The sequence below is a fragment of the Nannospalax galili genome, unplaced genomic scaffold (genome assembly GCF_000622305.1).
Source record: "Nannospalax galili isolate Female #2095 unplaced genomic scaffold, S.galili_v1.0 scaffold311, whole genome shotgun sequence".
Taxonomy (NCBI): domain Eukaryota; kingdom Metazoa; phylum Chordata; class Mammalia; order Rodentia; family Spalacidae; genus Nannospalax; species Nannospalax galili.
Window position 1 is genome coordinate 3936087 of NW_008330298.1, and position 15598 is coordinate 3951684.

The 15598-nt window shown below is 44.2% G+C and overlaps 2 protein-coding genes and 1 pseudogene across 3 annotated transcripts in view; 2 read left to right on the forward strand and 1 right to left on the reverse strand.

Annotated features, from left to right (window-relative positions):
* The window catches only part of LOC103743126, an 18702-nt pseudogene extending 16994 nt beyond the window's left edge, over nt 1-1708 (forward strand).
* LOC103742847 (A-kinase anchor protein 17B) overlaps nt 1-15598 on the reverse strand; it is a 224411-nt gene that overhangs the window by 153969 nt on the left and 54844 nt on the right. The window lies entirely within an intron of this gene.
* Slc25a43 (solute carrier family 25 member 43) overlaps nt 7245-15598 on the forward strand; it is a 45345-nt gene continuing 36991 nt past the window's right edge. The window contains exon 1 of one of the 2 annotated variants that reach the window (XM_017800875.2): nt 7245-7769. In XM_017800875.2, coding sequence (XP_017656364.1) covers nt 7495-7769 — 275 coding nt within the window. In that variant the 5' untranslated portion in view covers nt 7245-7494. The remainder of the gene's footprint in view (nt 7770-15598) is intronic. The other variant, XM_008844005.3, reaches the window with a different exon arrangement.

Genomic DNA, 15598 nt, shown 5'->3' on the forward strand with positions numbered 1-15598 from the left:
AGACCCTAATCCTACCTGCTTTTCCTGCTTCCCCCTCCCTGATTTCTCCCCCAAACATTCCCCCCTTCCACACCCTAAAGCCCCCATATATAAAGTCCCAGTTCACAACCTGTGAGCTGACATCTTTCCCTTCCCTGAGGGAAAGGAGCCCCATGCGAAATAAATCTGTATCCCGCTGAGAATTCCATCTGTGCCTCAGTGCCTTCCTCCATCCACCCGCTCACTCCTGCCCGCTCTCTACCTATCAGATACCTCCTGCCATTGTGAGCTGACATCTTTCCCTTCCCTGAGGGAAAGGAGCCCCATGCGAAATAAATCTGTATCCCGCTGAGAATTCCATCTGTGCCTCAGTGCCTTCCTCCATCCACCCGCTCACTCCTGCCCGCTCTCTACCTATCAGATACCTCCTGCCATGCCTCCCCAACCATGATGGTCTCCATCCTCCGGAACCATAAGCCCAAATAAACTCTACCTTCTACAAGTTGCTTTGGTCAATGGTGTTTTAGCAGAGCAACAGAAAAGTAATTAATGCAATCACCCACTAAAGTTTCCAGATTTATAGGAATTAACATGTTCATAGTTTTATTATTAATGTTTCAAGATCCTATCTATTGTAGTAATGACACCTATTTTCGCTCTTTCATTTTGTGACTTTTCTCTTTTTTCCTTGATCAATCTACCAGAGTTGTTCTTTTATTCATCTTTGTTTTGTTTTTGTTTTGTCACAGAGGCAGAAGCTTGAGGAAGCTGGTCACATCTAATCTATTATCAAGAACAGAGAGCAAAGGTGAAAAGGTATCACTCACATTCAAGTTGGCTTCCCACTTCAATTACCCAATTAAGACAATCCCTCACAGGCATGCCAACAGACCAACTTAATCTAGAAAATTCCTCTTTAGACTCTCTTCCCAAGTGATTCTAGCTTGTATCAAGTTGACAAAACCAGCCAGCACACAAGTCAAAGGAAGACTATCTTGTTTAACTCAAAGTTGTTTCATCAAGCGTTGTTTGACATTTAAAAAGATAATTGTCTCAGCAAGGGCAAGCCAGTGTTACAGAAGACATTGTAGCTGATGGGAATGCTTCAGAGAAAATTAACAGAATTTTTAAATTTCTAATTCATGCCCCTGGCACAAGGGAAAAAGAAAAAAAGCAAGCAATATAAAAGGACATAAGGAGGGTGTCACTGCAGGGATTGCAGCCAGTGGGTCTTATTACCCCCACCATGTCACGGCTGCCGGTCACTGTCTCCTTCTTTGATGTTTCTGAGGAAAATTCCCTGCCCCACTTCTTGGGTGTCATGGACCTTAATCCCTTGAGGAAAAGGTGTTAAAGTGTGCCCAAGGTGGTCACCATCCAAGTGACCTTATTTAACCGTAACCAGACTGTGGTGAAGATGTTTCTTGTGACCTTTTGACTTCTCAGACATGCCTGCTGCCCACCACATGACCTTCCTGGGCCATAGCCTCTTTGGGGTTCCAGTGGGTGAAGAGGGAAATGCTAGCCCCACCCACCACCTCTCTGCTACTGGCTGTACCTCACGATCTGGAGCTCCAGCTCAGGCCTCTTAATCCTACATGGAGATATCCTCCTGTTTCGCAACTTCTTACACCCGCCGGAGGTTGGAGCTGGACACAGGGCTCCCCTATGAATTGCAGGCTGTGACTGAGGCCCCCCCTATAATCCACATTATTCACCTTTGCCCTGATTGCCACCTCTCCTGTTCCATCCTGGACAGGGTAAACAGTGGAGAAATAAATGGTGAGAGCCCCTTTAGGCTTGAATTCAAGTCGTCGCCATGCTCATACCCAAATCCTTGCATACCCTGTCTACTCTGGGTACTCCATGTGCCTGCACCCTCCCTTTTGGTTTCCCAGACCAGTTTAGGTAGTATCAAGGAACCACAGCTACCCTGAGATTGTCCCATGTTCCCAGGCAAGTCACTGCCAGCATTGCCTCCCTGTCCTGGGCAGGAGCCACTTACTATTTTATTTATTTTTAATTTATATTTATTCAAATTGGATTGCCTTGGGAACCTCCCAAACCTGATAACTGGCATCACCCTACTCTCAGATATTGCTCCAACCTCAGGACTTGAAGAGGCTGATGTTGAGATGAGGGGAGAACTGCTCTCCCTTGTCTGTGGCACAGGGTTTATTGCAGAGGGACTGAGTCACTAGCCAAAGACTAATGACTTCCCCTGTTCTTCCCTTTTCCCTTTACCTCCCCTCTCCTCTGACCCATCTTTGAAAGCCAATTTGTGTGTGTGTGTGTGTGTGTGTGTGTACACAAACTTGTGCTTGTGTGGCATGTTGTGAGAGAATGTACATATATGCATACACACGGGAGTTAAGCACCCCTCAACCTAGGGTTTCAGACTCAGTTGTCCCTCTCCTCCTGCCTGTGTCCTTGCTTTGTGGTCCTGACTGACGAAGGTGGGGTCTTGATTGAGGAAGGTGTCCAGGGTCAGAGTCAGGGTTAAGGACTGGGGTGCCTCCTCTCACCTGGTCAGACCCTGATACACCTACCTTAGCTGGGATGAGGGTCCCCCTTCAAACTCAGTCATGTGCTTCCCAACTATCCCATTCTCCACTCCAGACTGACTCAGCTTCAGCCCTTATCTTGGGGCTTGACAGAGCAGAATAAGCATTTGCTGAAACTTGGAGGAAAAAAAAAAACAACAGGAAAATATCATACCTGGTACATTGTTTTAGAAAAAAAATAAAAAGAATAAATCCTTCCTTGGAAACTTGAAAAAAAAAGGACACAAGTCAAGATTCAATTATTCCCTAAGGTCACAGTTTTCTTCTCCAAAGATAACCTAATTATTGGAGAGGGTTTTTTGTTATCCTTTCAGAGTAATGACTTTATGTCTATTTCAAAGGAAAGGAAGGAGCTGGGCATGGTGCCACATGCCTTTAATCCTAGCACTCAGGAGGCAGAGAAGCAGGCAGATCTCTGTGAGATCAAGGCTAGCCTGGTCAAGTTCCAGGTCACCAGGGAAACCCTTTCTCAAAAAAAAAATCAAAGGAAAGGAAGAGAGGGAGGAAGGTAGAATGGAGGGAGCGAAAGGAAGGAGGGGATAGCCAAGGAAACCCCATAAATGAATGTTTGAGAAAAAAATGCAAGAAAGGACACACACACACACACCTCTTAACTGTGATTACCTCAGAGTATGGGTACTGGAACCTCAAAGCATAGATCAGTGAACTCTACTTTCCTTAATACACATCAGTAGTACCATTTGTCTTGATACAACAGATCTATACTAATTTTGCAATTTACAAAATTCCATAAAAGTAAAAGCTAAACAGTAAATTAGCAGAAATATTAGCCCCTGTAAGCTAGGGTAATGTGCTTATGCAAGGTTTCCTTTAGTGAGAAGGGGAAAGGAAAGGTGAAGCTTAGAACATTAATAAAAAATTAGCATGACCCCAAGGCCAGACTAGAGTGACAGGAGGCTGCCTACTGACATCAGCTGGCCACCTATCTACTTCCTGTCATACTATAACTTGTAAGATTTTAATTTTTTTTACTGACTGCCTCTTTTTTTGGTTATGGTTTTACTTTGCACATAATACCTCAGTTTCACAAATGCTACATTTTCCAAAGCCAGGGGTCTTAATGGTGTGCTTTGCAGATATTTTTAACATGTATGAAAAAGAGATAGTAAGGTTAGAGTCCAAATATTGGATAGCCTCAGGAATTTATGTATGACATCTGCATACTCATTGGCAGAGTATTTGCCTTGCATGTGTGAAACCCTGGGTTTCAGGGCAGGGGAGGGGAAAAGGATGGCCACACATAGTGTGCCTAGTGCTTAACAAATGAGTGAGACTCTAGCTAAGGAAAATATGAGCACATCTCGTTAGCACAGTATCATGAAAACACAGAAACCACCAAATACATTGCTGTTAGTCATTTTACTGTTCAACATATCTGCTGAGAAAAAAAAAACACTAAAATATGCTTTTGAGGTTAAAATAGATCTCATTATCTTTCTTGGCCTATAGCTAGTAAGACTTAAAATGGCTCTCCCTATCACTGGCTCATTTGAATATCTTATTTGTGCTAAAGACAAAAAGAATCACAAAGCTAAAGAACAATGCAGTATACATGGTTCCAAGAAAGGTACATTTCAAGTTTCCATACAAGTTGCCTTGAAACAAAACCAAATCAGGTTCGGGGTGTAGCTTGATGATAGAGCACCTGCCTGGCATGTACAAGGTCATGGGTTCAACTCCACAGCATTATAGGAATTGAAAATATAATCAACACACAGGGGGCTGGAAAGATGGCTCAGCAGTTAACAGCACTGGCTGCTCTGGCAGAGGATCCAGGTTGAGTTCACAGCACTCACATAGCGGCTAACAACTGTCCAAAACTCCAGTTCTAGGGAATCCGATGCCCTCTTCTGATCACCACAGGCATTGTGGTGCATGGTGCACTTACATAAATGCAGGCAAAACACTCATACCCATAAAATTTAAAAGAATAAAGACATACCCATAAAATTTAAAAGAATCAACACAGCTGAGTTGAATGAGACTCTATGCAATGGGGTAGGAATTACCAGCTGCAGTCCCAGGGCAATGCTTCCTGAAAGAGCTTTACAGTTCAGTCTTGTTGGCAAGGGTGCTTAAGATAGACCTGGTGCCTGGAGTTTTCCTTACTACAATCCCAAATTCCAATATAAGCCCTTTTACAATCCTCCATCCTCTGGTCTTCAGAGCTATCACAACTTTCCACAGCCAGGAAATTCACTAGAGCAGGGCACGACAAATCACAAGACATGACAAATAAGCATTCCCCAGTTGCTGAGAGCAGAGCAAGGCTTCCAAAACGAGAGTGCATTCTCCCAGTGGAAACCCCGTGAAGCCTTTTAGAAATGGTTCCTTTGTCTCTTTGTGTTGGAAAAATTCAAAATCCTGTTAGCTATTTTGAAATCTACAATAAATAATTGTAAATGTTTGAGGTGATGGATATGCTAATTACCTTGATTTGATCACTGTATATTGTATCTATGTAACAAGGACCCTAAGGATTAGAATTTCTCCTGGGAAAAATCCATACTAGGGGGAGGATAAGTACCCACAGGAGCACTGGTACCAGAGGATATACTGGTCTCTCAGGAGAAATGACTTATCTACAGCTTCTGCCTTGGGCTCTCAAGCTAAATTTACATAAGCATATTTCCAGTCTTTTGCTTCATCTTTTCTATCAATTGTAACACTGACATGGGCAAAGCAAGGAGGGATTGAAAATTTCTCTCTGCTCAGTTCTGGTCAAAAGTATAAATAAATCCATTTATTTAGATGCATATGTGTGTATGTATGTGTATATGTGTGAGTGTGATTGCGCATGTGTGCTTTTGCATGTGGAGGCCAGATGTCAACATCAGTTGCCTTCCTCCACCACTCTCCTCATTATTTTTAATGTACTTTTGATTTCTTTAAAAATTAAATTTAGCCCGGATGGTGGTGCACGCCTTTAATCCCAGCACATAGGAGGCAGAGGTAGGCGAGTCTCTGTGAAATCAAGGCCAGTCTGGTCTACATATTGAGTTCCAGGCTAGCTGTGGTTACAGGGGGACCCTGTCTCAAAAAGACCAAAAAAAAATTAAATTAGTATACACGGTATTAGGTTTCATTCTGACATTTTCAAACAAATTTTTTTTTGTTGATTCTTCTCCTTCTACCCCATCCTTCTGACCCCATCACCTTATTTTTTGAGACAGGATCTCTCACTGAACCTGCAATTCATCCTTTTGGGAAAGACATGGGCCACTGTGTCCAGCTTTTTCACAGATGCTAGGGATCCTCATGCTTGTCCAACAAGCACTTTATCCACTGAGCAATCTCCTTAGCCCCAATAAACCTGTTTCTTTCCACCAATTTCTGTCTTCCTCAGTAGAGAGATGAGCAATGAACCTAAGATTCCTGAGACTATCATATTCTATCCCATGAATATATACAATTGTACAATTGGTATATGCCATTTTAAATGAATGTAGTTGATTTAAAAGGTTCCATTGTCATCACTAGTAAATATAAAACAAAAGACACAAACCTAAAGGCAATTATGAACCTGGGATGTTGTATACAACACTGTAAGGACTGCCCCTTTCATTGTAATTATTATTGACATGGCCTTTCAAAATGTGACAGAAATAAAACTGCAAAGTTTTTTTGTGGTTGTTTGTTTGTTTATTTGTTTGAGACATGGTCTTCCTGTAGCCCCAGCAGGCCTGGAACTTACTATGTAGGCCAGGCTGGCCCTGCACTCACACCTGCCCCATGTCTCATGTGTGTGTGTGTGTGTGTGTGTGTGTGTGTGTGTGTGTGTGGTGCTGGGACTAGAGGTGAGCGCCACCATGCCTGGGAAAGTTCTTAATTGTACTAAAATCTTTCCTAGATTCTGGCCAAGTCACTTTTGGCACTTTTTTTGGTCTCTCTATTGTCCTCTTCCTTACCTAACAAAACCATTGACAATGTCCCTATTGGAGTTACACTATGCAATCCCACTGCATGTGTGTAACCCTTAGTGGATATGGCAGAAAATCAACCTACATATGAATCCTGACTCTGCCTTGTAGTAGATATGTGGCCTTGAGCAAGTGTCTCTGTGTCTGTTCCCTCTTCTGTAAGGTAATGTCTAACCATAACTTTACAAGTAACACATAGGCTGCTTACCTGCCCCAGCCATTGTTCACTTACTCCTCACGATTCCTAGGACCAAGAAACTACCATCTCCATAGTTCAGGTGAGGCACCTGAGGCACAGAGATCCAGAACCTTCCCTACTGTCACACCATTGGTCTTCTGCAGAGTCAAGGACTGTAAGTCAGGTTCCAGAGCCCCAATCTAATCACACAGCCTCTGTAAATGAGGTCAGATCTGCTAAGGGCTGTTTGAGGACTCAGAAATAACATTATGTAAAGCTGAAAATTTGACAAGTGTCTGCTAGTTAGCAAGGGTTGACTGTTATCCAAGCAAGGTCTGTCCATCCAAGATTGTGTGCAGGAACTTTCAGGCTTCTTTGAACAGAAAAAAAAAGAGGTTGGGGTGGGAGAGCAAACAAAGGAGGTGGGCATGGTAAATGTGAAAAGAGGCAAAGGAGAAGCAAGTGGAAGGCTCTGGGACTACCTAGGAAACAAATGTTGCTGGCTAGTTCTTGAGAACTAGCCACTGTAAATGGAAGTTCCAGCCTCACCCACCTCAGAGCAAACACTTGTGGAGGGTGACTATTCTATCTCCACTGTAAATGGAAGTTCCAGCCTCACCCACCTCAGAGCAAACACTTGTGGACTGTGCAATGCCTCAGACCCTGGGGTCATTTGGCCCTGGATCCCACCCCAGCCTCCTGGCTCAGCTCAACTTCCTTTCCTTCTGGCGGGTCCGCCCCATGCCGGGCGGGGCCTGTCCCAACTGCTCTACGGGTGGCCTGCGAGCCGGGGCACTAGCCACGCGGTGGCCCGCGGGGGGCTGGGGGCTAGATGGCGACGTGGAGGAGAGATGGTCGGCTAACCGGCAGCCAGAGGCTCCTGTGTGCGGGGCTGGCGGGGGCACTCAGCCTCAGCCTCACCGCGCCCCTGGAGCTGGCCACCGTGCTGGCCCAGGTCGGTTTCGCTCGAGGCCACGCCCGGGGACCGTGGGCCATCGTACCCCGAGTGTGGGTGGCCGAGGGACCTCGGGCCCTATGGAAGGGGAATGCTGTGGCCTGCCTGCGTCTCTTACCCTGCAGCACCGTGCAGCTTACCGCCTACCGAAAGTAAGAGTCGGGAGGGCGGGGCGGGGAGGTCGGACTGGGGTGGCAAGACCGTGGCCCCTACTGGGAACCCTGTTGAGGTCTCGTCCCCTTTCCGGATCACGTGGAGGAGTGTTCTCCGAGCCTTAGGCCCCCAAAGCGCAGCACCAGGTTTTTACATGCTCTTGGGATTCCTGCTCTGGCAGCCGCAGTTTTGTGAAATCTTGAGGCTTTCCGTCATGGACAGGGCGAAGCGGGGCGAGGAATGAAGAGGCTTCCTCAGGAGATGAGTTCTGACCGTTCCCAACGTTCAGCAACTTGGAAATGTTTGCTTCCCTGGATTAGAAGGAAAGAAAGCTCTTGAAGATATGTCTAAGTGCTCAATGAAGGGAGAGGGACCAGCCTGAGACGTCAAAAGGGTCCCTGCCCACCATCCCCAGCCCCAAACTCAGCCTAACCAAACTTGGTTTGGGGTTCAAGGGGGCCTGCAGCTTCATTTTTCCCAGCAAGGACCTGTTCCCTCAGCCTAATGTTCCTCCCACTCCTAGCTGCCCACAGGTCTTATCCTTTGGACTACTCCCACATCAATAGATGCTCCTGAGGAAAAGATCTAAAGATGGAAATGTGCAATGAGTGAGTGCCCTTAACTAAGGCTCTGGGATATTTACATCAGAGCTGGAAAGGAAGCCTAAAGAAAAGTGTTTGCAGTGTTGGCGGCTCAGGAGGAGCTGTTTCTCTGTTGGGAAGGATGGTCCCCATGTTCCTCATTCTGTAGGCAGAGTGCTAGCTATGAAGACTGGAGGTGGCTCTGAATTAAACAGCCTACAAGCAGGAGCTGGTCAGTACTTTTTTTATCCAGTGCTAGAGATGGAACCCATTGCCTAGGCAGGTGCTCTACCACTGAGTTATATCCCCAGCCCCAAGAACTGATCAGTCTTAACCACCTAGTTCAACCTTGGTGGCTGACAGTCAAAAGATTTTAGTCTTGATACTGTTGCTTGGAAGGCAGTTCTGTGAGCTTGCCTGGGAGCTGACAAACTGAACGGATTCCACCTTATCACTGAGTGCTCCAAACCAGCACTTCTGTGGCTTCTGCCAGGAAAGTGAACTGCCTTCTCTTTTCCAGGGACTGATTACTGGTGGGGTAGGATCATGAAACATGTCTGTCAAAGCTCTTTTCTCTCCCCAGCAGCCCTTGTCTAGCCACAACTGGCTCACAGTTTTGAGTTTTAAGGATTCAGTCTCTTCCTGCTTCCCTCTTTTCTGCACAAAGTGGGAGGGAAATCTTTCTCTGGGTGAGATAGAATTGCAGGAAGGGGAAGAGACCTGGAGAGTTGGTTCAGTGGTTAAGAGCACTGGCTGCTCTAGAAGAGGACCCGGGCTCAGTTACCAGCTCCCACATGGTGGCTAACAACCACCTGTAACTCCAGTCCCAGGGGATCCAACACCTCTTTTGGTCTCCATAGGCATTATACACACTACACACGAGTGCATTTACATACATGCAGGCTAAACACACATACACATAAATTTTTTTAAAAAAAATTTAAGACAGATTATGTACTAAGGAGCAGAGGGAAAGGACAGATTTTCAAAGGCTGGTTCAACTAGCAAAACTGTATATTTGATTTTTTGCTACTAACAAACTTGTATATTTGATTTTTTGCAACTCCTGCTTCCTGCCTAGAAAGGTCCTAGAAAGTACTTTGTCTATTTTACACATGCAAAACTGAGCTCACACTGGGGTACCTCTATTTGGTGACAGGGCTGAACACCGTCACCTGGCCTTCTGATTCCAAATCTTGTACTGTTTGTATTTCAATGTGCCACCGTTTTCTCTGTATTCATTTGACATTTATTTAGTTAGGATACATGAAGTACCCACCATGTGCATGTTGCTGGAGATGATTCAAGAATGAAAAGGGTATGGTCCCTCTGCCTCGGGAGTTTACAAAGTAGAAAAAACCTAGTAAGTCTTATTCTGCAGCCAAAAAACACGGGGTGGCACATAACTGCTTGTGGATCAAGTGTTATAGAAATGTACACCTCAGGTGAGGGATGAGAGGATGGGAAAGCCTCATAGAGGAGGAAAAAAAATCTGAGCTTGGCCTCGGGAGAATGAGTAGTCTACTGGCAAAGATGAAGAGTTTCAGGTAATGTCAGCACAGGCTCAGAAGAGGCAAGGCATGCAGCATGACTAGAGACAGCTGGAAAAGCAGGTTGGAGTGAGATCTTGAAAACCAGACTTGGTATGTGATGGTAGCTGTGGGAAATTTTTATGCAGGGTGGAGGACAATGCTGTGATTAAAGCAAATTAAGGGGAATGATTGTCACGTGGTGGCAGGAGAGGATTAGAAAGGACAAGATGAAAGAGGAGAAAGACTGGGTGGTGGGAACAGCTGAGAACCCGTCATACCACGTGACAGCTGAGTGTCTGAAATAGGCTGATGACAGAAGTATGAGAGAAGAGTAGAGAGTTACATGGACTAGGTTTGCTAATGTTTTTGTTTCCTGCAGGATTATTTTCTTTCTGAAAATCAAAAGGAAATATTCTGGTCAATGGCAAGGTATAGTTAAAGAGGCCAATTTTCCTTCCAACGAAAAAATGATAGTCATGGTTCCTCATTATACTGACTCATCTCTACTCCCTCCTGACCATAAATTTGTGGAACATATGGCTGTGAATAATGGTACACCTTCTGATCATGGGTTAGACCTCAACATCCAGCATCGTCAAGGAAAAGGAGTTGTTAAATAATTTGTCCACAATCACAATGGCAGAGGTAGAACTTGAAACCAGAGCTTCTGGCTCCTTAGTCCAGGATTCTGTCCACCAATGCACAACTGAAATGTCTGTTTACCTGGACTGACAATGAAATGGGATGAAAAGTTAGAGTTGTTGAGTGCTATGTTTTGTCACAAGCAAATAATAGTCAATACAATAGATTGCTTTCAAATGCATCAAGAAGATTCTCCTCCAGCTTTATCCTACAAGGGCTTGTTTGTCGAATAAGCATTGGTTTGGGTCCCCACAGTTGTGAATTGTTGCGACCCAACACCATTTCCTTATTGAATGACCAGTCATGAGCTTCTCTTGGGGTACATTGGCAGCTAACTTGTGTTAGGCTAAAGCATTACAAGTTCTGATCACGTGTATCTGGGGTGGGTATAGAATCTGTGCTAGCTTAAAAAAAAAAAAAGAATTACTGCAGTTCACCAGCTCATTCAGTCTCACTAGAAAAGCTTCTGTGTCTGTATGTACATAAGGAAATATGAGGTAAAACAAAATGGAAACACCTCTTCCCTGGTCAGACAAGAGTTTTAAGATGTAGGGACCATGATGACATTATTAGTAGCCCATCAGGGTTGCCTACCTTGACTCTGCTATTCTAAGAGATTAGTGATTGGGAGTCTGGGACAAAATGAATTTCCTTCAGTTCTTTTTCATTGTAGACTTTGAGAGTAAAACTACATCTAAAAGCAAACCAATATAAGATAGGGTTCCTCTTCCTAGTTCAAGTCATTCAGTAAACCAAGGAGCTGTTTGCCTCTAGATACTTCTGTCAGTCATTTCCTTGTCAGGACTGTTAAACTCTCCTCCATGACTTATGCTTAGCACTAGCACAGGACCTGGCACATTATGGCTGGTCAACAAATGGGTAGTAAATTAGCCTATGTCCCAGAAGTGACCAAGTGTTGTAGGGAATAAGAGTAAGACAGTGAAAAGGAATGGGGCTGCTTTTTGCATTTAAATTTCAGCTAGGTTTTTCCAGCTTGCTGCAGACAACCAGACAAGCATTTCTACTTCCTGTGTCCCATGTCTCCAACTGGACAGGCTGAAAGAAAGAACTATGTAGGCATTAACATTGAGGCCAATGGTTCATTGGTAGTTTTGAATGGTAGTTTTAATTATCTGTATATTTTCCCCCTTCAATGCTGGGAGAAAAGCCAGGACTCCAACTGAGCTGCACCAAGAACCTTTTCCTGCATCTTTTTGCTGTTAATGTTTTTGTTTGGAGACAGTCTCATTATGTAACCCTGGCTGACCTAGACTGTGCACTGAAGACTAGGCTGGCCTTGAACTTACAGTGATCCTCCTGCCTGTGCTTCCAGAGGGCTGGATTACAGGGATATACTACCACTCTCAGCTCTTACTTGCATCTCTTTTTTTACCTTTTTTGAGACAGGATCTCACTGTGTGGCCCTGACCGGCCTAGAACTCACTATGTAGTCCAGGCTGGCCTTGAACTCACAGAGATCCACCCACTTCTGCCTCCCAAGTGCTGTGATTAAAGGTAAATGCCACCATGCCTGGCACCTGCATCTTTTAAAGTACCTGTTTAACTCCAATGACTCTCAGTTGCATTTAAGGAAACTTGGCAAAATAAATACTTTCCTCTAGCTTCAAGGACATGTTATGAATGAATGAATGTTTACTTGGAAGCAGAAGTACTAGCCCAGAACCCCTTAGATGGTTCACTTGAATGCCCACTCAGCATTCATGGGGCCTGCTGATACCTAAACAATAGGAAACCCACTCCTCCACTGGAAGCTTGAAAATCAAAAAACTGGGGATGCTTTCATTTTAAAAAACATAAAACACTTAGTGCAACTCTGTTCACTTATTTTTATTCCAAACCCTTAATAGCCACTCTATGACAGAAAGTACTATTTTTCCAAGTTTCCAAGTGTGCTGGATAGCTTTAGTGTCAACTTGACACACCTGGGTTGAGGTTGAGGGAGCTTCAATTGGGGAATTGCCTTCACTGGACTGGCCTGTGGCCATGTCCATGGGGCACCTTCTTGATTGTTGAGTGATGTGGGAAGGCCTAGCCCACTGTGGGTGGTGCCAACCCTAGGCAGGTGGGCCTGTGTTGCATAAGAAAGCAGGCAGAGAAAGGGCCAGGGGAGCAAGCCAGTAAGCAGCATTCCTCCATGGCCTGTGCTCCAGCTCCTGCCTCCAGGCTCCTGCCCTGAGTTCCTACCTTGGGCTCCTGGATGAACTATGTCCTGGGATACGTAAACTAAATATACCCTTTCCTCCCCAAGTTGGTATTGGTCAGAGTGTTTTGTCACAGCAATGGAAAAAGAACTAGGACACCAAGCCTCATCACCAAGAAGTTAACTCAGTTTGTTTTTGTGACTGGAAAGGGTGTGCTGTGTAAAAGTCCCCGTATAAAAATTTCTTCTAGGGGAGGTACTCATGGTTGGGGATGCCCTGCCTCCAAAAGGAAGGTTGATCAGAGTGGCTTACTAACTTGCATTTGGAAAGGTCCAGCAAATTTATTTAAAGTAAATTGTAAACCTACAGAGAAATACAATGAATCATCTGGCCAACACTCAAATACCTGCCAGCCACACTTCACATATTATTTTTAGACAGAGTGTTACTATGTATACTAGGTTGGTCTTGAACTTGCTCTGTGGTGGTATAGACTGGTCTCAAACTCAAGATCCTCCTATCTCAATCTCCCAAGTGCTGGAATTATTGGCCTTCAACACCAGGCCCAAATATCTTTGTTATTGTTGAGGAGGTTTTTGGTTGGTTGGTTTGTTTGAGGTTTCTTTTGGGTTTTGTGGGGTTTTGGGTTTGTTTGCTTGTTTTGCATTTCTGAAGATTGAATCCAGAGCCTTGAGCAAACTAGGCAAGCCTGCTACAGAGTTCCAGTCCCAGCCCCTTGTCTTGTTTTTGTATTAAAGTCTTGCTGAGGCTGGCCTCAAACTACTGGGCTCAAGTGTTTCTCCTGCCCTAGCCTCACTGGTAGCCATGGCTACAGGAATGTGCCACAGACCTGGCACCCACATATTTTTTAAAATATTAAAACATGACAGATAAAGCCAACGTCCTCTTCAGTCTTATTCTTAGTCCCAGTCCCTCTCCCCTTTCCCAGGGGACGACTTTTATACTTGTTCATAGATACCTGTTTACCTTTTTTGTTTTTTGTCTTTTTGAAACAGGGTCTTCCTGTAACCCCAGCTGGCCTGGAACTCACTATGTAGACACAGACCAGGCTGGCCTTGAACTCACAGAGACTCTGCCTCCCAAGTGCTGGGACTACAGGAGTGGTCCACCACGCCCAGCGATACCTGTTTACCTTTAAGTAATGTATTTGTGGGTTTTTTTTTTTTTTTTTTTTATGGTTATTATATACTACAGACCACTCAGCAGCTTTTTTATTCATTCAGCATTATGCTTTTATTGCTTATTTCTTGGGTTTTTATGATTTGTCTAAGCTCATTTCTACAAAGATTTTATTATTTTTATTTTATGTGTATGGCCTGCATGTATTAAGTGCACCCATGTTGTGCAATGCCCACGGAGTCAGAAGAAGACGTTGGATTCCCCTGGAAATGGAGTTACAGACAGTTGTTAGCTGCCAAGTGGGTGTTGGGAAACAAACCCGGGTTCTCTGCAAGAGGAGCCAGTACTGTTAACTGCTGAGTCATCTCTCCAGCCCCTTATTCATTTTAACCATATGTTATTCATTGAATGATAGTGCCATCATTTATCCCGTCTCCTACACATGGACATTTCAGTTGTTGGAGCTTTTCATCCTTATCAACAATGGTGTAGTATATCTTCATGTGTATATCTCTAAAGAACTTCTCTAGGGTACGCACTGAGAAATTGCAAGGGCAAAAGTGTGTTTCTCCAATTTTATGAGATACTATAAAGCGGCCCTACAAACATATTTCTCCTTACAAAGGGTGAGGGTGTCTGTTTCACACATTCTTACCATCAGTTGGTATTATCAGACTGCCAGTTGCTGGGTAAGAAGTGAGTATCTTCTCACTAGTTTTGCCATTTTTCTGGTAACTAATAAGACAGCAATTTCACTTATAATTATTATGAAGAAAATTAATTCTTTTAATTTATTTTTATGTTTTAAATTTTATTTATTTGTTTTTGGTCTTTTTGAGACAGAGTCTCCCTGTAGCCCCAGCTGGCCTGAAACTCACTATGTAGCCCAGGCTGGCCTTGAACTCACAGAGATCTGCCTGCCTCTGCCTCCCAAGTACTGGGATTAAAGGCATGTGCCACCACACCCAGCAAGAAAATTATTTCTTTCTTTCTTTTTTCTTTTCTTTCTTTCATCTTTTTGAGGCAGGGTCTTCCTGTAGCTGCAGCTGGCGTGGATTCTCTATGGCAACCAGGCTAGCCTTGAACTTACATATATCTGCCTGCCTCTGGCCCCCGAGTGCTGTGATCAAAGGCGTGGGCCACCATGCCCGGCTTATTTATTATTTTTTTATTTTATGTGTTTAAGTGTATTGCCTGCATGTATGTAAGTGCACCCATGTCATGCAATACTCTCTGAGATCAGAAGAGGGCGTCTGATCCCCTGAAACTGGAGTTACACATGTTTGTTAGCTTCCATGTGAGTGCTGGGAATCAAATCCTTGTCTGCTGCAAGAACATCCAGTGCTCTAAACTGCTAAGCTATGTCTCCAGCCCCCAAGAAAATTAATTCTTTAGACTACATTTAGCAAAGCTAATTTGAGTAAAAAGAAACCAAACACAACTCTCTAATCAGACATCTCCCAGAACCAAAGAGTTCCAGTGAAGTCCAACGAAACACAAGATGATCAGACAGTATTTATAGGAAAACAGAAACAAAGCATAGAAGGAACTTAATTGGTTGCAGCTTAGTCAACTAGTTACAGTTTAGCTAGTTTATCATTATAGCCTAACAGCTAACTGGCAGCAGGGTCTTCTGCAACTAGCCAAAACTCAGAGGCTATGATTAAATTTGATACTGGCTTGGTCTGTTGGGCGCAGTGCAGGTGCTCAGTGCTCAGTTCAAATGCATACCCTCCTACAAAATTTGACTTTGTACTATACATATATATAT